General features: G+C 53.3%; 1 protein-coding gene and 1 pseudogene across 4 annotated transcripts in view; one reads left to right on the forward strand and one right to left on the reverse strand.

Annotated features, from left to right (window-relative positions):
• CNTFR (ciliary neurotrophic factor receptor) overlaps positions 1-26468 on the reverse strand; it is a 37150-nt gene extending 10682 nt beyond the window's left edge. For 2 of the 4 annotated variants that reach the window (XR_002777473.1, XM_011381435.1), the window contains exons 1-4: positions 26435-26468; positions 18872-18989; positions 7015-7099; positions 2649-2882 (exon numbers count right to left, since the gene is read on the reverse strand). Coding sequence is in view for 3 of the 4 variants with exons in the window: in XM_011381435.1 (XP_011379737.1) it covers positions 2649-2882; positions 7015-7099 (319 nt within the window). In the remaining variant the exon portion in view is untranslated. Of the gene's footprint in view, positions 1-2648; positions 2883-7014; positions 7100-15810; positions 15913-18871; positions 18990-26314; positions 26372-26434 lie in introns of those variants that run through there. The other 2 variants (XM_011381436.1, XM_023524075.1) reach the window with 2 other exon arrangements.
• Positions 21518-21642, forward strand: LOC111732284 (annotated as a pseudogene).

The raw sequence follows: 26468 nt of genomic DNA on the forward strand, positions 1-26468 counted from the left end.
ATACGTGTGTGTGTGTGTGTGTGTATACACACACGCACACACAAAAGGTCTGGGCTCTGGTCACAACAGGGCAGCTGTAGGCATGTCAGGTGGATATAAACTATAACCATTACTTCCAGACACAGTTCCCCTCCAATGACCCCTCAAAGATGATCAAGCTATCAGGAATGGGGGCCCAGAGTCATCAAAGCCCAGCCATCACTGCCCAGCTTGTCCATCCTGAGAACTAGTGGGACACAAACTGAGAAGACAAGAATGTGGGTGGTGGTGCCAAGCTGGCCTCATCCTTCTTCCATGGCAGTCAGTATATGGCCTCTCTCCCCGGCCCCCTCCACCCAGTATAAGGGCCTGGGCAGGGCTGAGGGCTCCACTTAAGGTGAGTCAGGGAGGATGCCCATAGGCTGGCCCTGCATTTCTCCACCTGGCCAACAGGGGTCACTCCGCCCTTGGCTTGCAACTAAGAGTTTGGTTAGGAATACCATCTCTCTGGTTTTAACTCATCAAAAAGGCTTTTCTGTTGGAAAAAGAGAAAAAGCAACATCTCCACCAAAACATATTTCCACCCCTCCTTCAGCCCCATTGGTGGGTCAGTGTTTTGTGGAGGACCCTGAGCAACCCTTCAGCCTAACATTTCCCATGGTCGTCCACACCAATCTCCCGACAATGGGGGAAGGGCCTGGTTCCAGGTCCCTCAAGCATCTCCTCCTCTCGGGGAGTTCCCAGGGAGTAAAGAAACCATCTTCAGACAGTAGGGTGCATCACCCACCTGGCATGAGGCCAGAGAAGCTTGAACCTTTGGCTGAAGAAGAAAAGAAGTGAAACTGTTTTCAGAGTACTCTGTCAGTAGGGGCCTCTGGCTGAGATCCAGAACTTGCCCAGCTGACCCTCAACACTGATAATCTCATCCCTCCGACTTCTCCAAACCCCTCTTCCAAATCGCACTCACCTGGGCTTCCCTCTACCTTCCTGCTGGCTCCTTCTTCTCTCTTTGTGGCTCATTTCTCTCCATCAACCCTTTATACAGTGATGGTCTTCAGGGCTCGTTCTGGGTCCTCTTCTCTCCTCATCCCACAATCTCTCCCTTGGCCATCTCACCCCCTTCCATGGCCTTGATGATGACCACCTCCCAATTTCCCATCTCCATCAAAGCCCTCTCCCCTGAACCCTAGACTCTCAAATCCACTGGGTATAAGCCATTAACTCCTGATTTTCCCCTGAGGACCCCAACGAACTATCGCAGATATCACTAGTGCCGCAGAGCCCTCGCCCGTACCCACGGCTGCTTCTGCAGTTATTTGCCTAAGAGCTTTCTTTGGCCACCAAAGGCTGCATTGTCTGCCAAGGCATCGGGCCAAAAGTGCTGGAGAATTACAACATCCCCACACCCACCCCAGAAGAACCCCCCTCCCAGGGATGGGCAGGAGATGATATATAAGCATCCAAGCTCCCTTACTCTTCTGGCAGGAGACCTCCAAGGTTTATGTTCTGCCTGGGCTCTCAGAGTTCCCCGGGTGGGTAAAGTGCCAGTAGCCCAGACATAACAGCTGGTAACTCATTCTTTATTGGTTAACTTAACTTCCTTTTTCTATCATTTTCCCATTCCATCACCTGCCAAACAAGCTACTTACATATGAATTATCATCTTGGGATCTGATTCTAGAGAAGCCCAAACTAAAACACTGTCCAAAGGGAACATACTATATTCTCCTCCAATGAACCCTCCTACTGTGTCTGCTGCAGTGATTAGTACCACCAGCTGTCTTGACTCTTCCTGCTTTCTACTCTCCTATCCTCCCCACCTCCAACCCATCACCGACTCCTGGGGTCCAACTGCCCTCTCTCAACCTCCCCAACTCTATGCCCTGCTTCCAGGTCCTCATCATCTCTCCTGCATCTCGACAACAGCCTCCTTCCTTCCTGGCTTTGCCCTGTCCAACGTGCCTCTCTTCACCACAATGAAAGGGATGTTTCGAGAACGCGACCCTTATCATATCATTCCTCAGCTCCTAGGATCATGATCTGCCCCATCCCTTTCTTTAGCTCCCTTCCCCTATTTCATGTCCTCCTAGCCTCTGAGGAATATAGTCACAGTCAGCTCTCTGCTACAAATGACTTTTTCAATGTCTCTTCCAAATCCTCTAAGTCTCCATGTGCCTCCCTCTTCAGGAAGCCTTCCTTCTTCCCTGGGCCTCCCCGAGTGCCCGTACCTACACCTACATAACCACAGATCCCATTTTCTTCTATGAGGACCTAACGGGCAGCCTCTGTGAGAGCACACAGTGAAATGTGGCTGCTCCCACTCTGAGATGTGACCCCAGGATTTCTCCCCATCAGGTCCTAGATGGGCAATGAGCTGCCAGCCCTCCTTTGCCCATCATGTCATAAGAATAGGATTTCAGGATCTCAGAGACCCCCGGGGTGGTAAAATGCATGTGCAAAATGCCCAGGGGTCTGGACTCTGGTAAGTTTGGGTTCAGAGGTCAGAAGAGCAGGCTGGGATAGAATCAGAGGGCAAGAGTCAGGGTGCTGAAGCCCTCCCCCGTCCACCAACAGGAAGGGGACTTGATCTGGGCCAAGGGTCTGGGCCTCAATGACAACCCCCTTGAGTGAAGTGGGAGATCGGATGAGGGGTCGGGAACAACACTTACAGCCCACATGTAGGAAGACTTGGTGGCGTAGGTGCCAGGAGTCACGGTGGAAGCAGGCATAGAGGCCACTGTGGCCCAGTTCCAGGCCATGGAGTACGAGCTGAGAGCCATTGAGCAGGTCTGGGGCCAGGTCTGTTCCATTTACCAGCCACGTCACAGCTGCATCCCAGTTGGCTGTCCCACAAGGCAGAGTCACATCTGAACCCAGGCGCTCGTACTGCACATGGGGTGCCTCTGTGGGAGTTGGGGAGGGCACAGGACAAAAGTCACATGTCACAGATATGCCCAGTAACTCCAGGTGAATGTACAAGGATGAGAGCCTGTGAATGTGCATGACTGAGGAGTCCAGGATGAGAGACTCTGTGTCTGACGGTGCGAGTGTCTTAGAGAGATGAGGAGTGAGCAAAATTTCTCCGTGGCTGTGCAAGTGTAGAGGTATGTGAGTGTCTCTAAATTTGTGTGTGTGCATGTCTGGGGACTGCGTGTGAGTGAATGAGTGATTTCAGTGTGTGTGCGTATGTGTGTGTGATAGAGAGAGAGAATGTGTAGAGTTCTGGGATAGATCTCAGTGAAAACTCAGTTCACTTCCAGTCCCTAGGTCTTTTAAAAGTTTTCCAGACCCCCTTGACCCTAACCTCTTGCCACCAACAGGCACAGCCCCAGTCAGTGACATCTGCTACCCAGGCAAGCTAGAGCTGAGAGGCCCCATCTGTTTCTCTTTCCCATCCTTATCTCTTTCTGTCCTGCCTTTCTCCCTCTCCCCAACTCTGGCCCCTTTGACAAGACCCACCCCATCCTCCAACCAGCCATTCAGGACTTGGGCAGCAGCAGCAGAAGGGAGAATGGGCAGGGTGGAGGACCAGAGCCCCAGGGAACTCCTGGCAGCTGTCAACTTGGTAAAGCAGGAACTGCTTGGGTGGGAGTGGGGAAATGCTGGGACTGAGGGAGCTCTCTGGTCATCCCTCTCCTGCCCCCCAGGAGGGGCCTGTCAGACCCCAAAGCGAATCCCAGCCCTGGTCTCAGCAACCCAGGCGTGATGGACGGAGCCCAGGAGACTAGAGTGGAAGGGTGGGAGTGAGCACCTGTCAAGAGGCAGGGCTAAGTGGGGGAGGAGAGTGGTCCCAGATACTCATCTACCGACACCAGCAGAGAAGCAGGCATGCAGAGCCTCGAGATGCAAATCTACTCTCCTCATCCTGCCCCCCCAAGCCTGGAAGGACAGATGCTTCCCTGGTTCTAGCCAGATCTGTGGAGTGAGGGTGGGAGGGGAAGAGTGAGGGGGAGGGGTCAGAGTTGGGGGGCTGCGGGATCCCTCGTTAACACTAGCTCACGTCTCCCCTCTGAGAGCCACCCCGCTGAGTTGGGGGATTTTCAGAGGCAGTTCCTGTTAACGAGCCAATTAAGTTGGGCCAGTGGCCTCTTAATTAGACTTGTTAACACCACGAGGCCTTCAGGGGGTAGGGATCCCCCTATGCTGCCTGCTGCCCCCTTCCCTCCATCACAGCCCCCTCCCAGTACTGGTTTTCTCTGTGCTGAAACATCTGTCCCTGTTTGCTGCCTCTTTCAGCCTCCCTGTGCTGGGGTCTCTCCATGCCTCTCCGGGTCTCTCCCCTGCTGCCTGTCTCTGTCTTGCCCCTCTCTGAGCCTCCCTGTCCCTGTTGAAGAGGGAAGCTGGAAACCCAGCCAGCCCTGACCACTCATTTGTGGGGCCTGGGACCAGCCGAACAGAGGATGAACAGGGCGGAAGGGCGGTGGCTGGGGGCCTTGGAGGCCACAGCTGTGAGGCTGGACCAAAGACTGAATGGGGGCCTCCCCCTGACCAGAGGCCCAGTGTCCAAGGCTCAAGCCATAGAGCCCTCCCCAATTCACCAGCCCTAGCCTCTGAGCCCCCCTCCAGCCTCTCTTCCAAAAACCTGGAGCTTCCAGGAAACATGCCAAGCCCCTCTCTCTGCACCCCACCCCCCAGCAGAGACTCTGCATCCAGCTGCCTGAGGAAGAGGCTGAAAACTGACCGTTGGGGAAGGGGTGTGGCCATCATGGTCCTGGCAGCAACACATCAACATTGACCAATAGCAGCTCAGAACTAACACGAACCCAGGATAGCCCTTTAATCCTGGGGGGCAGGTACAGCCACAAGATGAGGAAACAGCAACCCAATAGCACAAGTATAATGGCAATGGGGTAATACTTCGCCACTGCACCTTGTTTGCCTCACAGAGGAAATGGAAACACAACCCGACAACAATGACAAATCAACAACATGAGAGCGGGACAAGAATGAAAAATGACAACACAATGACAGAAGACAACTACAGGCCACAAGGCAGAGGCAGAGGGGGCAACATGACATGACAATCACATAGTGTCACAACTGCTACAATAACAGAACAATGGCAATACACACAGCCATGCAACAGCTCCAAAGATGGCAGTGATTTAATCCTTTGTCTCTGGACAGCTCTCCTCCCGCCCCGTGGGTGCCCCTACTGATGTGCTGTCCATTTCAGAAATTAAATCAAGCAGTAGGAGGAGGATGGGGTTCTTGGCCCTGACGCGGTGACAAATGCTCCAAAGGAATCAACTGTGAAAAGGTTGTTAGAAGCCAGGATGAGAGACAGAGACAGGATGAGGTCATGGACACAGAGAACACAGAGGGACAGAGCTGACGGCTCCCTCGCACCTGCGCACACAGGCTCACATGGGGACCACATGCCGGAAACAGTCCCCCCGGGCATCTTGAGCAACCTCTCATCACCACACACATAGAATGAGGACAGTCACCACAAAAAAGAACAAGCACACACAGGACAACCATCCACAAGGTCACAGCCACACAGGGACACTGTCCCACTTTGGGGATGGGAAAAGCTGATACAAGATCACATGCATGCACAAGAGGAGCACCTCTGTCACGCAGAGGCACAGTTATACATGGTGATACAATCTCACACACCAGGAAACAGTTCAACAGGGACAGACACACAAAGAGACAGAAGCAGAAACTATCAAACTATCATTATGGGATAGTCTCAATTACAAGGACACATCTCCACGAAGGGCATCATCAAACACAGACAATGTCACACTGGGGCACAGCCCACGAGGGTACAACCACACCGAGAAATGTACTTAAACAGGGATATAGTCTCAACCCCCACACGAATACAGCCTAATGCACAGGGACAGTCTCACACGCTTGCAGAGATGCGGTCTTTCACCCAAGGCCTTGGTCATATCTGGCTCTGATTTATGCATAGGGCAGGGGCTAGGCCAATAGTAGAGACCACTGCAGGCTTAAGCAGTTCAGGTCAGCACTGGAGCCCAGGGTAGGCTGACTGCAAGCAGGAGGTTGATGGGCTGGCCTAGTGGTACCTTGGGTCCCTGACCACTGGGGAGCAGCCCTGGGGTGAGCCAGGCTTTCTCTGGGTCTCAGTGTTGGTCTCACCAGGAAGGGGCCACAGGAGCCTCGACCTACTGCCCTCCTTGAACTCACAGCCTTGAGGGTGACAGAACTCAGCCATCAGGATCTACTCCATGCCTGGGCCCCAGAGGTGCCTCTACCTTCTGTGCTTCTACCCAAGGCAATTGAGGTGTGGGGAGATGCAGAATACATCCAAGAGGGGAGCACCCTATACTTAGAGCCTTGTTCAAGGAGTTTTGAGGTCAGCCCCAGTACTGACGTGGCTGTTTGAGGTGCTGCCTCACTCAAATGCAGTGGTCAAGTTCAAGAAGGCACCTATTTCCCATCAGGGGTAAGCTCCTTACCCTGTGGGCTGTGGGAAGGACTCAGCCCTAGCTGGACACTGGTAGGGAGAGAGCTAGAGGCTGCCAGTGGCTCTGCCTGAGCAATCCCTGCCTCTTCCAGCCATTCCAGCTGACTGACTGTCCGGTCTCCTTCCTTAGTGTATCAGCCCTTTTCCACTTGTCACCCTGCCATCCCCCCATCCTTGTTCTCAGTCCACCATCTCTGATAAGGGGAAGCATTCTTGCCTACTGTCTCTTTCAGTGCCTCCCACTGCACCTCCGACAAAATCCCAGGGGGCCCCATTTCACCAGATACTGTACAGTGGCCCCCAACTCCTTACATCCATCCTAGTGGAAAGAAAGACAGATCATCTCAGGCCAGAGAGACCATCAGCATGAGACCACCCAGGAGAGACTGGAAGACTGCCTATGAGACATCAGTGGGTCATCCTGGATAAAAGTGTCAGATGACTCATGCTCCTCTGGGTGTTCATGGGTGGCAATGCCAGCACATGCCAGTGTGTGGCTCTTGGGTGAGTGCGTACATCTGTGCCAAGGAAAGTTCACGCTCAGCTCTGGGAGGGGGATGGCAAGGAGCACACCGCTCCCACCCAGCACTCACCCTGCGAACTGTGTCTCTGGGTGTAGACAACGGCAGCGGCGGCAGCAAGCACAGCACAGCAGGCCCATGGGACAGGAGCAGCCATCTGTTGGGAGAAACAGGGGTGTAGGGGAAAGGGCAGCATCAGCCTAGGCAGGAACCTCCTGGGGAACCACCCGCGCCACCATTCCCTACCGTTCTCAGGCAAGACTGGGAAATCCCAGCCTTAGGGCCAGGGCACCTTGACCCCAAATGCCCTTCTTAATGGGGCTCAGGATCCTCTTTCAAGCAACAGAAAACATTATTGGCATCTGTAGGCAAAAGTTTGCTAAGATGGTAGAGGGGAACCTACAGTGGTTTGTTGCTCGATAAGGCTGCTGGCTGCAGGATGTTGTCAGCCGCGGATGACTTAGAGAACAATGGTAATGCTAGGGTCGTTTTTCTAAAAAAAAACAAAAACTTTACTGGTGAGGTTGACTAATTAGCTATAAACATTGCAAACTGAAAGGGTAATGTTTTAACTTAGCTGGAGGTCCATACTTCTCTAAACTGCCTCGAATGGAAGGCCCTGCTGTACTCCTGGGGAGAGAGCCCAAAACCTGAATGCTCAGGAGCCCCTCAGATCTGTCCTCCAGGGAGCCTTGCCACTGGGCTCTGGGAGGTTCAGAGCAGCAGAGTACTAAGGCAGTGGTACACAGAGGTTGTGACCAAGGTCAGATATGACCGATGACCAAAAGAACAAGGAGTTATCACATATAAGTCCTTGTCACATATGCCAGCCCATCTTTCACCCAGCCATGTGCCCCAGGAGCCTGGGACCCCCAGCCTAGGAGATGCGCATCAGCGTCTACACACACTCATATAAGCACATAAAAGACACTCAAGACATGTCCCCAGAAGCTAAGATGGATCCAATTAACACCCTACCTGCTGTCCTGGTTCCTGGAAGGGGTCCAGTTGCCCTCCCCCCATCCTGCCCCAGGACATGCTAATACCTGAGGGCAGGGAAATAATTTCTTTCCTGCAGAAAAAGGTCCAAATCCGATTCTCCCACCCCAGTCCGAGGAGAAAGGGGGGCTGCCAATCAGACAGAAGTAGAGACCCAGAGAGAAACACTGCCAGACACTGTCAGAGGTACAGCCAGACACACAGCAAAGACACTGCTCAAAGACACCGCCCCAAACAGCCAGGCAGAACCCCAAAGAAATAGTTCCACATAGTTGAAGATATACTATACTGGGAGACTGTGCGAGGCCAGAGAAACAGACAGACACAACCAGAGAGATAACCAGCCAGAAACATGGTCAGAGATATACAGCTGATATACAACCAAAGGACCTGCCAGAAACACTGTAAAAGACTCAGTCAGATGCGAATAGACACAGCATCAGAGAAAGAGCAAGAAGCACAGGCAGAGAAACCATCAGCTGCACAGCCAGAGAGCCAGAGATACTGTCAAAAACAGTGCCAGAGAAACTGCCTGACACACAAGCAGAGAAACACCAGAAAAACTGATAGATACAAATAGGCATACACCCAGAAAAACAGCTAGAGAGAGAGACACACACACACAGCCAGATGCTCAGTCAGAAAGTATCTACACCACTAAAAACACTGCCAGGGACACTCACACACACAGTGGAACACACTGCCAGACACAGCCAGAGACATTGCCAGAAATACCGCCAGAGAAACAGCCAGAGACACTGCAGACAGAGCTAGAGAAGGGGGAGACAAATGTGGGTGTTAGCCTGTAGCAGTGGGTGGGGAAATTGGAGAGAATCTGACTTCCGGGAGTTCCTTTACAGGAGAGGGCTCCTGCCTGCCTGTTGCTACACTGGCCCCTCACCAGGCTAGTCCCCCCATCTGCACCTGGTTTTCTTCCAGCCACAGCCACAGGTGCTCTGACTGCCCCTCCCTGGCACAGCTCATCTCTCTAGGCCCCATGTAGCCTTGGCTAACCCTCCCACATCAGTGACTCCTGGAGCCTTAGCTACCACTTGGCCTGGCTCCTGACCCTCAGCCACTCCCCCATCTTCAGCTACTTCTTAGGCCTAGGAGGTTAAGACAATGGCCAAAGTCACAGTCAGCAAGTAGTGGGGCCAGGAAATGAACCCAAGACTGTCTGAATTCAGAGCTAGTGCTAGAGAAATAGAGACAAGAGCTGGTTCTCCACCTCCACCCTTGCAGGTAGTCCTTAGTCCCTCCCCCACCATCTCTGCCATCTGCCCATGTCTTTCTCCTCACAGCCAAGAAGATACTTCACCTCAGCGCCACTCACTGCCCACCACATGGGAGCAGGAACCTGAGCATGGGGAGGTGGCAGGGCAGGCAGAGTGGATGAAGGTTAGATCGCAAGATAGGAGAAGAGGGAGGGAGCAGGTGGCCCTCTGCTCCCAGCTCCTTCCTGGTCCCAGTTGTGGTAGACAGGGGCAAGGAGATTGTCTGGCACGGGAGTACATGCATACAAGCAAATACACACACACACACACACACACACACACACACACACACACACACACACACACACTCTTGGGCCCCTGCAGGGGGAGGGGTGGCTTCTTCATCAAAGTCGCCTCCATCAGCCCGATGAGTTACTGTAAGGGCCGGGCCCTGGGCCAACAGGGCTGCAGCCATGGGAGACGGGCGCTGCTGAGAGAGAGTGCTGCAGAGAGTGGGGGATGGGGTACCAAGACAGATACTGCATAGTTGGGGGCACCCAGGAAAGGGAGATGCCCAGGGAGGGGGAAACGGTGAGGCAGAGAGAGAGGGAAAGCCATGAGCAGAGACCCAGAGAGACAAGAAGAGACTGAAATAGAGAAAAATGGAAGAGACACAGGAAGAGAGATGCGGAGCAAAGGAGATGGGCGGAGATTCAAGGGCAGAAGGAGAGACAGACCTAGAGAAAATGACAGAGACACTGGCAAGGTCCCTGGGTCCACCCTAGAGCATCTAAGCCCACCCAGCTCCTCCAGTGTGAGACACTGTCAACGCAGCAGTTGGCCAACATAAGACAAGAAGAGCAGGGCCTTCCTGGGAGCTGTAGGGCTCCTCCCTGGGGATCCAGGAATCCAGCCCCCAGGGGATAAGGGTGAACTAAAACCCCACCCCATTTCTGTCCCAGAGATCCAGAAAGCCCCAGGCTAATTTCACTCCGTCCTCTCCCTAAGAGTCTGCGCTAGGCCCACTTCCAGGTAAGGAAGCTGAGGCCAGAGGCATCTAGGCTATACTTCAACCCTGCCCTGGCTCACCTCAGGCTGCCCATTCCAGGGCAAAGAGTATCTTTCCCAGGAATTTTCTGAATTCACACCCAATGTCTTTGGGACAGATCTGCAGGATAAATCCCACAAAATCCCACAAATAAAGGCCATGCAAACTGACCTGGGCTCCCTGTAGACCCCTCTAAGGGTTAGCCTGGCCTCTAGTCCCAGGCCCAGAATGATGTGGGAACAGAGGACATCCTATTAGCAAGAAAGGAGCATAGTGCCCAGTAGCCCAAACCCTTTGTCAGTAGAAAAAGCCCAGCACCTCTCCTGACACAGAACCCCAACGTTATCATTATACACACACACAGCTGAAAAACCAAGAAACAAACCCTGAAACCACAACTTACTGTCACTGTCCCACTGTGACACAAAGACAGCATTACATAGTGATAACAACACCAGTATAAATAACACAGTTGTATAGTTGACAATGACACACAAGGCTGTTGACAGTCACTACAGTGACAATGATGCAGTGAGTGACAGTTACGTACAATAACACCAACAAACAGGGCAATGACACCTGTTGACATTGACATAGTCACAGTTATAGTAACATAACCTCAAAGACAAAAATGCAATGAGACTGACAATCACATAGAGTAACAATGATGATGACATCCACTGTGACACAGGGATGTTGATTCGGTAACATGGACAGTCACACAGAATAATACCTACAGTAATACTGGCACCATGGAAACTGACAATCACCAGCAGTGAGACTGACAGATACAGTGACAGGCTCTGGATCAGGGACTTCAGTTACCCAGTTTCTAAGCCTGGCTTAGGATCAATGGCCCAATACTCCTCTTGCTTGCCAACCCCAGCAAGGTCCCAGGTGCCCTGTACCCCTACTCTCAGCTCCTGCCCTGCTGGAGGCAGAACCTGAGGAAGGGGAAGTATAAGTTTTGGAAAGCCCCTATTTATCCCTGTGGAAGCAGACGGCAGTTTAGGCTATACAAGCTCAACCCTGAGGAATCCCTACCACATCCAGCATGGGGATGGGAGGTTCTGAGCATCACTGACTGCGTGTTTGGTGATGTGCAACTGTGTTCGGAGCTTCAGGGTGTTGGTTGGTGTGGGTGTGCCAAGGGTCAGATAGGCTCAATGTGGCCTAGACAATGAATGAGAAGGGAGGCCCCATGTGGTGCCTCCAAGAAAATGAGATCCAAAGAACTTCACTGGCCTGGACTCTCCCATGGCCTGAGGCTGGGTGAGGTCAGAAACATTCATCTGATGGAGGGCAAATGGCCTATGGCAGGGCCAAGGTGACATCTCCACAGCTTCCATCTTCCTTGGCAACCCCGGACTCCAGAATCTCTCTGGAAAAGGCACTCTGTCCTGAGACCTCATTCCCTTCCTCTCTCCCCACAGTGGCCCTAGAAGGTCTGTCTTGGGAATGAAGTAAGAACACAGGACAAGACTCAGCATAAACTGATTCAAAGGCCTGAGGAACTCTAGAGTCCTCAGACCTACAGAGGAATTAGGGTGGAGTGAGGAAGAGAGACACCTACACTTGGAGATGGAGGAAAAAAGTGAGAGATAGAGCGGGGACAGGGACAAGGATGTAGTGGGCAGGAAGGAACAGTAGTGGCCGAGGGGGAGCCTGGGAGAGACAGTGAAGGCTGGCGGGAAGCTCCAGGAGCGGGAGGAGGGGCTGAGGCCTGGAGGCCCCCAGATCCCACCAGGCAGCCTGGACAGCGTGGGTGGTGGGGGAGGGGGCAGAGGTCTGAGCGTCCAGAGGCTGGGGGATGGGGGGACAGGCCAAGGAGGGAGGCCTGGCCCCTGGCAGCTGGCCCAGCAGGCCCCCTATAGGGGAGGGGGTGGGCTGGGTCAGGGGCCAGTTCTTGGGCTGGGGCAGCCCGCTATGGGGCAGACGGGCTCCCACTCCCTGTGGTGTCTCTCCCTCCTGAGTCTCTTGTCTCTGGCTCTTTCTCCATTCCAGACCTGGCCCATCTTTCAGCTCTCATTGCCCTCGCCCCAAGGAGCGTAAGTCCTAGAAGCCATGCCTGATTCAAGATTCAAGTCTTATCTTTTCCTGAGCTACCATAACCCCACCCACTGCAGGGGCAAGCCCCAGTGCTCAAGGGAAAAGACTCCTTCCAAACATAGGCTCCCTCCTCCCCCCATATAAGGGGGCAGGAGAAGCTGAGCACCAGTGGAGGAAGGGGGGGTAGGGGGTGACCAGGAGGGAGGCAGGGGGGGCTGTCCCCCAGCTCCAGCCGCTGGCTGAGGTTGTGGAAAAGGAGGCGGTCCAATGTGAATGAGTTGGGGGGAGTGGGTATCCGCACCTGCTGTTGTGACCTCCACAGCCGGAGATGGGGGCCTGGGGGGGACAAGATTCTATGGATTTTGGCAGCAGCCTGGACTCTGAGTGCTCAAACCCCCCACCCCCAGCCTCCGGCACCTTGGGGACCCTGAGATCAGCATGTGCGTGCCCTGCTGCACGTGTGTGCAGGCGTGTTGTGGGGGGAGCCTGGGGCCCTCCCATGACAAGCCTGGATGGGCAGCTGGGAGGTATCTTGGGGGTGGGAACCTGAATCTCACCAGCTCAGCTCGTGCCCACATGTGGAGGCCCACTCCAGAGTGGGGCTGCCTGGTAACCTGGGCATGTGCTTGCATATCATATGCATGTATACACAGGCCTGTGCTTATGCAGCCCTCTAGGTGCAAAGAGTCTGAGCTTTCTCCCTTAGAGGTCATCTGGTCCAGCCTCCTGCCTCTTAAATGGAGAGCAGGAAGGGGCAGATAAGTCCCTGTCCTCCCTTTGGGCACATGGGTTCTGGACAGCTGCACAGAAGCTGAGGCACAAGCACCAAAACCCCCATCCCCTAACCCCAGTCCAGAGTCTCTTCTGGCTTCTAGAAGAATGAAGAGGACACTCTACCCCAAAAAAGCTCACACACTAGTCAGGTTAAGTCTGCAGGGAGTAAAGGCTGCTCCTCTTGGAGGAAGAGAATGCTGCAGCAGGAGGTTAGACAGCTGGAAGAACTCCATGTAAGGTGGGGGATGGGCAGAGCAATAGGGTTGAATGAGACTTCCCTTAGCTGATGGAGGAGAGGGCTTGCAGCAGATGAAGCAGGGCAGGAAGGAGGCTTCAGGGACTTCCATATATACATAAGAATAGATAAAATAGCTTTCCAGACTTGGGGCCTGGGACAAAGACCTATTTGCTTCAGCATCTCCATGCCACCCCTGGCCCCATCGCTGCTATGGTGCAGACACACCCTCAAATACATGCGCAGAAGCCTATGCTTGTAAGCCTGTGTGCATGTATACACACATGCACACATGTAAGGGGGCTGGGGAGGCAGTACATGTGAAGCATCGATCTGTAACAAAAAAAACTAAAGATGGTCTTTCTGACAGAACCAGAGTTGGGGGTGGGGGAACAGAAACTTCGACTGTCTTCATCTAACAGTGTCCCGTTCTCCCTGCCCCCTTTAATGTGCACGCACACTGCACAAACTCCTGAGGAAGCTTCTGGTCAGCTCGGCAAAAGCAAACCATCCTTCCTCCCCCTTACTCCCCTCTTCACAGTGGGGAAGTCAGAGCAATCTGTTCCTGATGGGTAAACACAGGCATGAGAACGTGAGCGCACATGCTCGCACACACACCAGCAATGCAGGGCCACACAGCACCCAGTGCTTACGTCATTTTAGATCGTAGCACACACTTGGGCTCTCACAACCACCCAGAAGAGCTCCCCAAAGCCCCACCTCCACATACACAGCCACAGCTTTACGGACACACCCAGGAGCCTCTCACAGACACTGGCATCACCACAGCCACACATCATGGCCTCCCACATGGACACCCGCTGCCACAGCCTCACACACACTGGTGTGCGTGCACATATATTATAGACACAGTCACACACACAAACTCTCACATGCACTTACTCAGAACAGTGACGGTCTCACATATGGATACCATCATATACTCAGAAGAGTCCATCTTCCTCACAGATACCACTTCACCTCCAAAAACTCAGAATTCCCCAGTCACCCTCAGCCTCTCATACTCCTACACCCAGCAGTGGAAAATACACAGATACACATTCAGAACAGTTACTCTGTGCTGGGACCTTGGGTTACCCAGGCTGTTCTTGGGGGGAAGGGAGTAAAGCTTAGGGTGGCCTAAGGCAGGAAGGAAAAGGAAAGGAGGAACTTTGCTGATTCCTAAAAAGTGAGGAAGTAGACGATTATTCCCCAGGCAGCAACTTCCTTCCCTAACCCTGCTTTCACCAGTATTCAGGAATGACAGGAGACCCAGGCCAGACAAGAGGGGTGAAGAAGCCCCTGGATGAAGAGATGGTGACCGCGGTAGCAGCAGGAGCCAGAAAACTCCAGAAACCCGGCTGGCTCCCCATACTCCGCCTCACCCTCTTCTCCAGGATGAGGATTAGTAGCAGCTCTCAGCCTAGCTACCTGCTGTGTGATCCCAGTCCTCCTCAAAACCTCTCTGTGTCTACAGGATAGCCCAAATGTCAGGCCTAGCTATAGATGGGGAGGAAAGGGGGAAGAGATGAGGCCTTAACTTCAACCCCAGACCCTGCCAAAGCCCTGTCATCACTGTCAGGCCCAAAGAGAGATGGGAATAGCACTGGTGAAGCTAGTACCCCCCCTAAGTAACCACTGAGGACAAGAACCCTAACGTGTCCTTGGACCCTGCAGCCCTACCCCCACATCACAAGAGAGAAAACCATGTCGCTGTCCAGGCAGAACAGAATCCAGGCCGTGCGGGCCATGCCCCAACCTGAGAACGACTTGCAATGCTGTTGACATCCTCACCACTTGCCAATCCAGGTGTAGTTTGGGCCCTGATGCCCCATCCTAAAGGGAGCCTGATAGGGCTCCATAGAAGCCAGGCAGGGGAGCAAACACCAGGCAGCAGGATCGAAGGAAACCAGACAGGGCAATCCCATAAAGCCAGGTGATAGAGACTAATGGAAAGCAAGCAGTGGGAACAAAAGAAATCAGGCAGCAGGTTCTAAGGAAACCAGGTGACAGAGCCCCAAAGAGCATAGGCCGTCGGGGCCGAATGAAAGCAGGCAGTGGGGACTACAGTTAGACAGGAGGTGGGGACAAATGAAGCCAGGCAAAAGGCCCACAGGATGTGAGAAACGTAAGATATGAGGAGCTCATCCCCTCTGTCTAGATGTCACCCCCGCACCCAGGGCCTCTCTCTCAGTAGCCCCCTTCCCACCCAGGTGGTAGTTTCCTCCCCCAGGCCAATGGACACAGCCAGAGCCCCCTCCTCTCTCAGAGGCCTGGTCCAGTTGCAGCCAATGGGCCCCGGCCCCATCCCTGGGACCTCAGGAAGTCCCAGTCCCTCCCACCGGCTGCAGAGGCAGGGAGGTTTTGGGGGGAGAAAGAGAAAAGAGACAGCTTGGCAGGGGGAGCGCGCCGAGCAGCCGCGGGGGGCGGGGGCCGAGAAAGGAGCGGGAAGCGCCGAGGCCGGCTGGAGGGCTGGCGCGGGCTGGGGCGTCTCAGCAGCGGCAGCAGGGGTGACAAGTTCTGCGGCCCTGCGAGGAGCTGCCACTGACCTGGGTCCCCGCGCAGGCGCCCCGTCGATGCCTCCCGCACTCTGTGGGTCTACCCGGCCGCCCGCGAGCATCGGGCCCCTGGGGCTCCAGGCTGGGGCCGGAGCAGCCCGGGTCCTCCCGGGAGGCAAGAGCGGGGGGCGGGGGGGGGGGGGGGGCGCAACAGTCCCGGCCGGCAAACCGGCAGGCAAGTTGCCGGGCGGAGCTGCGAGGGAGCGAGGCGGCGAGCGAGCCTGGAGGAGGGGAGGAAGGGGCGCGCCGCGAGCGAACCAGCGAGCCGAGCGAGCCGAGGGAGCGAGTGAGGGACGGCAGGCAGTGAGGTCATCCTTTGAATCTAATTGTCTGAGTCAGGAGGAGATGTGGCACTTGATTCAGGGGGAGCAGAGGGGGAAGGGACCCTCAGGCTCCGGGCCGGGGACCTCCCTGACCCTGCCAAGGGCGAAGTTGCCTGAGGCCAACCCGGGTAGACCCCTGCCTGTCTCAGGACTGACCTCTGCTGCCAGGGGGGATCAGTACGCCCTGAGATGTGGGACCTATTCCCAATCATCCCCAGAGAGCGGCGACCTTCTTACTGTCTGGGAGTGATGGGGAACCCTCATCCAGGCCCAGGTCACTGACTTTCCTGCATTTCTGAGGAAACGGGAGGTTCCCAACCCACCCCCAGGTCATATTCCTGCCCTCTGAGGATAAAGGGGGAACTTCAGCCAGCCTTCCAAGTTACCTTCATGCACTTTAGGAGCATGGTGTTCCCAACTCTATGCCCTGTTCCTTCCTGCACTTGAAATTTGGGGGAATCTGGACTTTGAACCCCAGCTCACCTTCCCGCCCTCTGAGAATGATACTGCAATGCTATCCAGTCCTCCAGGTACTGCACTTTGGTGCGGGGGGTGGGAGTGGGGGAGCATGAGGATCCCTAACTGACCCTAAAGTCTCCCTATTGTGCAGCCGAACCCTACAGGAGGGGCAGGAGTCCAGCCAGACTCTTAAGCGTCCCTAGGGGCTGCCCAGGAGACCAGGCTGCTCAGATAGGGGCGGGGGACAAGACAGCTGCTGGGCTCTGGGCTTGTCAGGTGCACACACCCATGCATGCAGACATACATGTGCACATACACACTGTAGGGAGGGCACAAGGCAGCTGGGGATGTTCACACCAAGGGCCACACACCCCTCCCTACCCCCCATGAGGGAGGGGTGATAAATATTTCAGGGGCTTTTAGCTCTGAAGGGGCTGAAGCTGGGGGAGGGCGGGGGATCCACGATGCCTGATTAATGGGGTTACGGGCTTGGATCAATCCGTCCGCCCGCTGCTCCCTCCTCCCTCCTCCCCCCTCCTCCCTCCCTCCGCCTAATGCGCTTTATCAGGAGACGCTTTTCTGACTTGGCAGCGTCGGGTGTTTTAAATAGACCCATTTAGAGCAGGGGTTGGGGGAGAGAGGAAGGGGGGAAGGGAAACAGAGATTGAGACAGACTAGGAGACAGAGACGAATCAGAAGAGAGACAAGCCCTGGAAGAGAGATCGGGAAAAGAGAGACAGAAAGATACAGAGACATGAAGATAAGAGACTGAGGATGAGACTCCCACAGAGGCTGAAATAGGGGAGTTGATGGGAGGCCAAGGGGAAGCTGGGGGGCCAAGAAGCAGAAACACAAATAAATAAATAAAAGAGAAACAGAGACAGAGAGAAAAGGAGCCACTGGCAGCCTTTTTTTTTTTTTTTTTCCTTCGGAAGAAGCTCAGAGAGAGGCTCTCTGCAAGGGCTGAGTGCTAGCCTGGGAGACAGCAGATATCTTTTATTTCCAAAAACAGTTTTTCATCCACTTTGTTAAATTAAAAAGCTGTTTCTAAGTGGAGCTGGAGGTGCTGCTGGGGGAGGATGGACAGAACTGCCAAGTCCTCCCTCCAGCCTCCTCCTCGGCCTCCACAGAAGCTGCCTCAGCCTTAACTCCCAGGGGTGTTCTCCAGCTCCCCTGCTCTCTGCAATCCCTGGGGACAGGGTCAGGGCATCTGAGCTACTGTTTGTTGGCAGGAAGTCCTTCCTGCTGTCTGGCCTCAGTCCCTCCTGCTGCAGGGAGCCCATACTCTTGCTTGACCACTAGCTTTCTCTTTTCTAGCCCCTGTTCCAGCTCCCTAAGGTATTCCTAATTTGTGGGGAGAATTATGTGCCCTCACAGATCAGAAGCTCACTTTTCCAACTAAGCCATCAGACTCCTCCCAGGTGTGCCCCTATAAATATTTATTACCTATTATTGTGTAAATCTGAATGTCTATCAAATACCCTACTCTATGTCCTTTGGTCCTCTGGGAACCATAAGATGGAAGCTTAACTCTCTACAGCCCTCTGGAGCCTCCCTTCCTCCCCTTCACAACCCCAGCTCCATTTTAAGTCTCTTTTATGGCCATGTGTCAGCCTGGGATACCCCACCCCACTCTGAACAACACCCCAGTCCCAGTTCTGAAGGGTCAGTACCCCCCACTCCCAGGGCCGGGAAAATGGCCAGTCTGTTTTCGAGCTGAGATGAAAAGCCTGGCCGGCCCTTTGTGGGCCGCTGGCGGGTTTTGGACAATAGACCCTTCCGTTCCGCTCCAGCGCCTCAATTCCTTGGACAACCCCACCCCCAGGCTGCCAATCCAGGAGCCTTGCCTGGCCTGAATGAAAGGCAGGGAGAGTCAGGCCCAGCCCTAAGGCTGGCCCCAGAAGATTTTGGACTTTCTGACCCCTCATCTAATGTTCTCCAAACCCAGCTGCTTCCCCAATCAAGCCAGAGAGATGCTTTAGGGGCAGAGAGGGAGCCTTGACAATAAGAGAAACATATTCCCACATCCAGGATTCAGCCCCGTCATGAACAACCTAGTTTTCTGACCTGACTTTGCCCTTGTCTATGTGACTGTGGGTAAGTCTCTTCCCCTTTACAACCGTGTCATGAGAACACAGAAAGCTTCAGGAGGAAGGACAAGGGAAGAAAAGGCAGGGATCTCAGTCACGTCCCCAGACCTACCGCTCCACCCACTGTATGTGCTTGATGCCCTGAGACTGACCTGCCTAGCCTGGGTCCCCAGCACATACCTTTTTACCACTGGTCGCACACAGAGCACATCAATGTCCTCCTCCTCCTCCAGACCAAACTCTTCCCAAGACTTCCAAAACCAAGGGGGGAGGGGGGATGATATGACAAGGCTGAATTCTAGAAGGGCAAAGGGCACAAATCAGAGGTCATAGAGGAGGCACAGGTCTTAGTCCAACTCAGAGCTTGTTCCATACTCACAACCCCACTGTAAGAAGGGGAGACTGAGGTAGGCAGCAGAGAAACATCTAGAAGAGGAAAAGTTGGGAGTAGTCCAAACTCCATCTGGCACCCCTTGCTGACTTCAGGTTCTGAGCCACAAGGACAAAGAGAGGCCAGAAGTCAGTTGCCTGACACCACATACAGATAAACACGCTACATACCCACAATTCAGAATCCCCACACAGGCAGTTTCCAAACACAAGTACCTCCATATCACACATTTTCTCACATACATACTCACATAGAGACATATGGCTACAGGCAAGGCATAAATACCCACCATCTTACCATCTTCTTTCTCTGCCTGATCACCACTCTGATTTATTAAGCATCTGTTGTATGCCAGGAACTGTGTTAAGCACTTTATATGCATTATCTCATTTAATCCTCATGACTCCTCCATGGGTAGATTCTAATACTATTCCCATTTGACAGTTGAAGAAACTGATATTCAGGGAGGCTAAGTAACTTGCCCATGACCACAGCACTGATTACTTCCAGAGCACAGATGTGAGTCTTAGTTCCAAAGCCTTTCTGCTATACCAGTTTGCCTCTGAAGATCTCTCTCTCTCACCTGCACAGTGCTTTCTGATAATAAAGTAATAACAGCTAACACTTATTGAGGGTCCTTGATGTACCAGACACCATGATAAGTACTTAACATACATTTTTGTATTAAATTGTCAGAACACCTTTGGAGGTAATCTTATTTACATTTTGCAGATGAGTAAAGTGAGGCTCACCTTGCCCAAAGTCACACAACTGGTAGTTGGTAAGGGAGCAGGTGTTGTACTCAGGACTATCTTGATAGCCACTGTTGCTCCAGTCACTTAACAGAGCCCCCACCTTCTATAAGATCCCAGGAGATCCTCAGCGTTCAATGCCCCTCTCTGCCAAAAAACAGGTCCCAAAGGCATGATCAGGTGCCTAACACATACTATGAGATAGGGACTCCATGTCATCCAACTCTGCCCACAGATACAGAGATACCATCAACCAGGGAGAGATGGCCAGAAACTAAAATAAGGTGTTAGAGACAGGCTGGCTGGTAGTAACAGATACAGGCACATCAAGAGATAAACCTTAGATAGGGAGGCAGAGAGGCAGACAGAGACAAAGAGACATCATCAGGACAAAATTCTTGCCCACTTGTGTACCCTCACTGCTCTGGACACCTGGTGGCTCCGCCTCCCATTCCAGAGACAGTCCAGGGAAAAAGACAATAGAGGGAGAGGTAGGTACAGGCTGACATGAAAAAACACAGGCAGATAGATACACACCAACACAGAGACACAGAGACACATAGAGCCATCCAACCTTCACAAGAAGAAAACTGTGAAAGCAAACAAGGCTCAGGCTGTGCGTGATCTGTGTGTGCACACGTGTTGGGGGGGCATGCAGTCTGTATCGCTACGCAGATTACACCAGCTGCTTCCAGCAATTTCATCTGATTAATAATAAATGCCCCGTAATTACAGTGCTCCCCCAGCCCTTCTTCCTGTTTTTTGTCAGCTGCTGCCAGGCCGTCCCCCGATGGACCCCATGGCCCACTCCATCTTCACCTTCTAGGAGGCTGAGAGGACATGGGCTGACGGAGGAGGCCAGACTCCCAATCTAAAGGGGAATACCCATTTCTCTATCTTAAGTTAATGCCCTCTGCCTCCAAGCAAAAGGTCATCTCCCTTAGGTCTTACTCAGAACTCTCTATCCGGGGCATAATCTGTGACCCCTAATACAATACAGCCTAGGGGCCCCAGTCTAGGATTCAGAGAATTGCACTCTGAACTACCCTTGCCCACTATTTATCACTCACCGGCTGAAAGAAGTCTACATTCACAAACTTCCCCTAGCCTTGGAACCCCAAAGACTCAAAGGAGGAAGGGACTAGAATAGGGGTCCCCACCCCATTATTCCAACCCAAGCAGCCCCAGAGTCTCTGCCCATTTGTGTACCCTCACTCTCTGGACACTTGGTGGCTCCACCTCCCATTCCTGAGCCCCCCCCGCCCAAGGGCCACCTTCTTCCAGGCCTCCCACCCTAGCTCTCCAAGGCAGCTCTATCAGAATCAGCTGCGGGTTTGTGCTGATCTGTTTCTAATCGCTGGGGCCTGGTTCACGCTTGCCCCCCCGCCCCACACCCAATATTGATTCCATTATTTGGAGAGTCATTGACGTCAGGGGCCTGGATGGGTGCCAAAACCGCCTTCTCTCTCAGCCTGGGCAAGGGCCCAGCCCCCCCATCCTACGATTTCATGGAGGGGCCCAGAAAGGTCAGCTCGCAGGCCAAGGTCACACGGCATCTGCCCTCAGAGACTGGGCTCTAGTTACCTTTGTGGGAACACTGTATAGCTCCCTTCTCCTGGGGAGAGGGGTTACACAGAGACCCAGAGGTCAGACGTGAGGTGGGGGCTATTAAAGGCAGTGTGCGTCTATGGCCATGCTACCCTAAACAAGCCCGAGCCCGATCCCGGCTGATCTCAGAAGCTAAGCAGAGTTGGGCCTGGTTAGTACTTGGATGGAAGACTACCTAGGAAGACCAGGTGCTGTAGACATAAAAATAAATAAATAAAATGAAACAAAAAAATAAGGGATTGTAAACTGACGAGGTCCTTGTAATCTATGAGGTCAACCAAAGGTTGCCTCGCCTAAAAAAAAAAAACCTTACTAAGACTTGGACTGCAAGGAGGGCTCTAGGAGGTAGGGAAGGGGGCAGTGGCTCAGGAAAGGCTACTTCGGGGGAGATTTTTTTCTTTGCCACACGCTTATTTTTGGAACATTCTGAAGCTGGGCTGAACTTGAAATGGTTACTACTGACTACTTGATTTTTATGTCTGATAGCACACATATCTCCTGATACATCTCTGAGAAGGAAATCCTCTGCAGTGTAGGATAATAGATTAACCTATCTATTGCCATACTTGGACTAACTGGCACCACTAATTTTATCAATCTTTGTTCCATAAAAAACAAAGATTCCATCCTCTGTGGATCTCCTGCCCATGCGGCCTCAGTTTCCCCATACTCTCTCAGTCTCTCCTGGCTGTGTCTATATGCTCAAGATGCAGCCACTGCTATCCCAGCCCACACTGGTAACTCCTAGGCTCTGGCTGAACAGGGTATTTTTAGGATACGAACCCTGTGTTCTCAGACAGCCGTTAATAACCTATACGGACAGTCCATGGTGCCCACAACAGCTTAACAACCTCAGAGCCCAGCCTCAGAGGCTCAGAGATAGGGTCCGTTGCCTCGGCTAGTGGCCAAGAAACCTAGACCTGGAGAGAGCAAGGGACATACTCACAACCACATGGAGAAAAAAGGACTTTTCCCACAGTCTGAAAAATCCTGAAGCTGGGGAGAGGACAGAGGTTGTGACCTCCAACCTCTGCCACAAAATTAGGGTCATTGCCCTGACCCGGTCTCCCTTATTACAGATCTTTTCAAGGAAGAAACTGCCTACCCTCTGTTCTCCTGCCCCGAGAACAGGGAAGTCCTTCCTTTAGTCTAGCCTGCAATTACTCAGGGGATCTTCAAGCCAAATGGGGGCGTGAAACAGAGGGTGTTGGGTCTCAAGCCCAGGGCGTCTCCTATCCCTGTGGTCTGTTCCACTCAACTATTAATTTCTCAACATTTATTGAGCATCTAATCCTTCCGAGTCACTAGCTGGCAGTTGGGGAATACTGTTAGGCCCACAAGGAGCACTCAGTCTGATGGAAGATGTATTGTTTACTCAGCACTACCCTCCTACTGTGTGCCAGGTCTGTGCCAGGGGCAGGATACCTCTGGGAGCAAAGCAGACCCAGTCCCTGGGTCCTACAGAGCCCAGAGGCAATTACTATGCCACCTTGCTGAGTGTTGTGAGGAGAAAGTATGGTGTACGGTGGGGCATACTGACTGCCCAGGTCTGGAAAAACCCATCCTCCTGTCTTCAGTCCATCCTAAACTCCATGACTAGCCCTTGAGCTGACTAGAAGTCACCACCATAGTCTAACTTCATTTCCTTCCACTGTACGCTAGCTTCAGCTTCTGGGAGCTGGTTCCCCACAGCAACAGCGTCTAACTCTGGGTCTGCCCCAGCTCCTCCTTCTACCCCTTACCCCCCAGAGCTCTTGGTTCTGGTGACCCCTAACTCAGCATGGCTTTGAGGACTCTGTTTGCCCTCTGCTGAGGCAAAGACGGAGGGGGTGATGACCTCAGTGCTCTTGGCCCACAGGGACCACTTGCCTGCCCAGCCCCTCCCCACAGGAAGCCAAGAACCCTGGTGGGCGTGGTCACCCAGGGCCACAGTTTACATAGCTGATGTCCCATGGTGGGTCTAGAGGAGGGGTCAGCTCTCTCTTCTCAGCCTGCATGCTCTCTGGGACCCCCCCAACATCTGCATTTCAAAGAAAATCCGCTCCATATGTTTCCGATTCATTTACACTTCAACTCACCATGGGGTGACAGAGAGCAGGGCGCATAGCCCCCAAGCCCTCACCCCATAGAGAGGATGGAGAGCATGTGTCCCTTTCAGGGACAGGGAGCAGTTACAGCCCAGCCATCTGAGCCTGAGGGCCAGGTCCCGACTTTAAGGGCTCCCATCCGTGAGAGTGCATCTCAGGCACCGCACTCACTGGCCCCATAGTGGGAGGGCATATAAAGCCCCAGCAGTGTCTCCAAGGCAGGTGGATCCTAGGGTTGTCCGTAACCTAGCCCAACACAACCCTACCCCTCCCACCCCTCAAGGCTACTGCTCTTCTGAGGAGTAGAGTGGGGAACCCTGGGCATTCCCTGGAGACAGAATAAGGGCCCAACAGGCATTCTAGGAAATATCATGAGATATAACATAACTTGGCCCCTATCCCTCTCTAGCCACAGCAGAGGATATAAGAGAAGGTAGGTTCCAATCCAGTCTCCTGTCCAGCTACCTTCTCACCACAGATCTGGGGCTACCACCTTACTCAGAATCAGATTCAACACCCTGAAAGTGTCAAAGGAGCCAGAGTTCTACTCCTCACCAGGTAATTTTCGCACCCCTCCTATCCTCAGGATGACCAGGATGGGGGAGATGTCTTGGGAGGCAGACCAGAGTCTTATTTCCCCACACCTGACTCTCTCTACCAGAAGAGAGGTGACCAAAACCATTTAAGGGGAATATACATGGACAAGGCACATGGAGAACTCTAAGGGTACATATCACCCCTGTACCAAAAACTACTCGGACCTTCCTGTGAAGAGCCTGGTCTCCTTGGGGAAGGAAAGGCAGAAAGGTTTAATTGTGCCGGTGATTCCCACCTCCCTTTCCAGCCCACAGCCCAAGAGAGGGATGTGATCACACGTGTATCCCCTCCCTTCTCCATTTTTGGAGGGGACAGACCTTGTAGCAGTCTCTGTTCTTCACCCCAATTAACCTGATATATACCATAAACCAAAAGAAAGCATGGATGTACTTGACTATGAATTCTAAGTTCCACTGGGAATGTGAACACCACAATCCTAGTGTGGGTTTGAATGTGAGTCCCAGGATAGAAGTGTAACAGGGTGTGATTCTAAGTGTGAACCCAAAGGCCCTCATGTGAATATAAAAGCCTCAAGATTTAAGCAATGAGTCTGAGTGTGAGCCTTAGGACCCCAGTGAGATTCTGAGTGTATGCTCTAGGTCTCAATGTAAGTCTATGAGCCAAGTCAGGATAAAAATGTGAATCTAAGTGTGAACTTAGAGCCCCAGTGTGAGTTAGAATGTAAACCCCAGGACTGAAGTGTATATTTGAATATGATCCCTAGAATGTAAGTGTGAATATGAGTGAGTCTCACTGTTCTATTGTAATTCTGAGGGTGAGTCCATGTGAATTTAAGTTCCAGTGTGAATTTGAGTATGAATTCCAAAGTCCAAAGGAGTCTTGAGTGTGAACTTTAAACTCCTAGTCTTTGTATAAGGCTCAGGGTCCCAAATGGAATATTAGCTCTGATGGAATATGAACTTTAGTTCCATGTCATGCATCCTGACCAAAAGCCCCAAGAACCAGTCCAGAGGGTTTGTGTAGGTTTTGACAGTGGAGACAGGGAGGCAAAGTTTATTGAGACACACAGTCCTCTCCCCTCCCCCAAGCCCAGACTAGCCCTGCAGCCAGCCATAGGACTATCCAATTGTTCAAGCCTTATCCCTACACATGCAATGGTACACCAACACACCCAGAGTTAGACACACAAAAATGCACTCAGTGTTTCAGACCCCCTGGACATAACAGCAATTATAGACGTATAAACATGCCCAGTGATTACAGCCACACTAACACCCCCAGTGATATAGACACAAATATAGCAAGTATTACAGGCAAAACAACTAATGTTACAAACATACTCTGAAAGAGGCATGCAGACACACACCCAGTGTTGCAGACAAGCTGCCAGCCACACAGACACACACAGACGCTTCTCAAAGAGAGAGACTAGACGGAAAGAGAAAGAAAATCCTGAATTTTCAACAAGGCGTGAAATAGTCCTGCCCGCCTGAAGCTACTGAAGGGGGGAGGGGACCACGGGAGCAAGCGAGTGCGAGAGCTAGACGCAGGAGAGGCTCGGGAGAGGAGAGGAGAGGAGAGGAGCCGAGGAGGAGAGCTGTCCGTCTGGTGACCTCCCCGCGGCCCAGCCCCCACGCACGGGAGATACACTACTCCAAGCAACACAGAGACACCCAGGCTGGCTCACATAGAGCCGCATTGGAGAAGACATACACCGGCGGACTCACAAAGAGACGGGGATACACCACAAGCGGACTCACACCGGCACCCAACACTGGAGGACTTACAAAGAGACACTGGAAGGAGACCCATTACATAGAGAGACATACAGGCGGACTCACAAGGAAACCACAGGCTCACACCCACACACACACACGGGAATTCACACGGACACACATACATCGGCAGACGAGTCCGTTCACACCCCTGGGCCCTTTGAAGTCCAGATTTCTGAGGGAGAAGGAAGCTGCCTCCCGGCGCGCGGGGGTCACTGCGACCCCCCGCCCAGCTCCGGAATTTTCCCAGACCCTGCGGGCGCTGCTGAAGGGTGAGGGAGAACGGGGACGCTAGGACAATCCGCACGGGCCACCTCCTCCCAGCAGATGTTCGCCCCCACCACCACCACGCCCAACCCCCCGGCGCGCCCGGACGTGGGGGCCCTCTTCTCCTGCCCCCCCACCCCCGAGTTTGCGGGCAAAGTTTCCCATGAACTTTCCTGTCCCCCCACCTACTGTTCGCGGGCCCACGCATGTCCCTCTCTTCCCGCGCGCATGAGGGCCACGGGTCTCTTAGGTTAGCTCGAGGGCTTGAGGGTCCGGCCGCGCGCGGTCCATCGCGGGGTACTCACCGCGCCCTGGGACCGCCGGGGCTCTGCGCCTCGC

The sequence above is a fragment of the Pteropus vampyrus genome, unplaced genomic scaffold, assembly GCF_000151845.1.
Source record: "Pteropus vampyrus isolate Shadow unplaced genomic scaffold, Pvam_2.0 Scaffold436, whole genome shotgun sequence".
In the NCBI taxonomy this organism is placed as follows: Eukaryota; Metazoa; Chordata; class Mammalia; order Chiroptera; family Pteropodidae; genus Pteropus; species Pteropus vampyrus.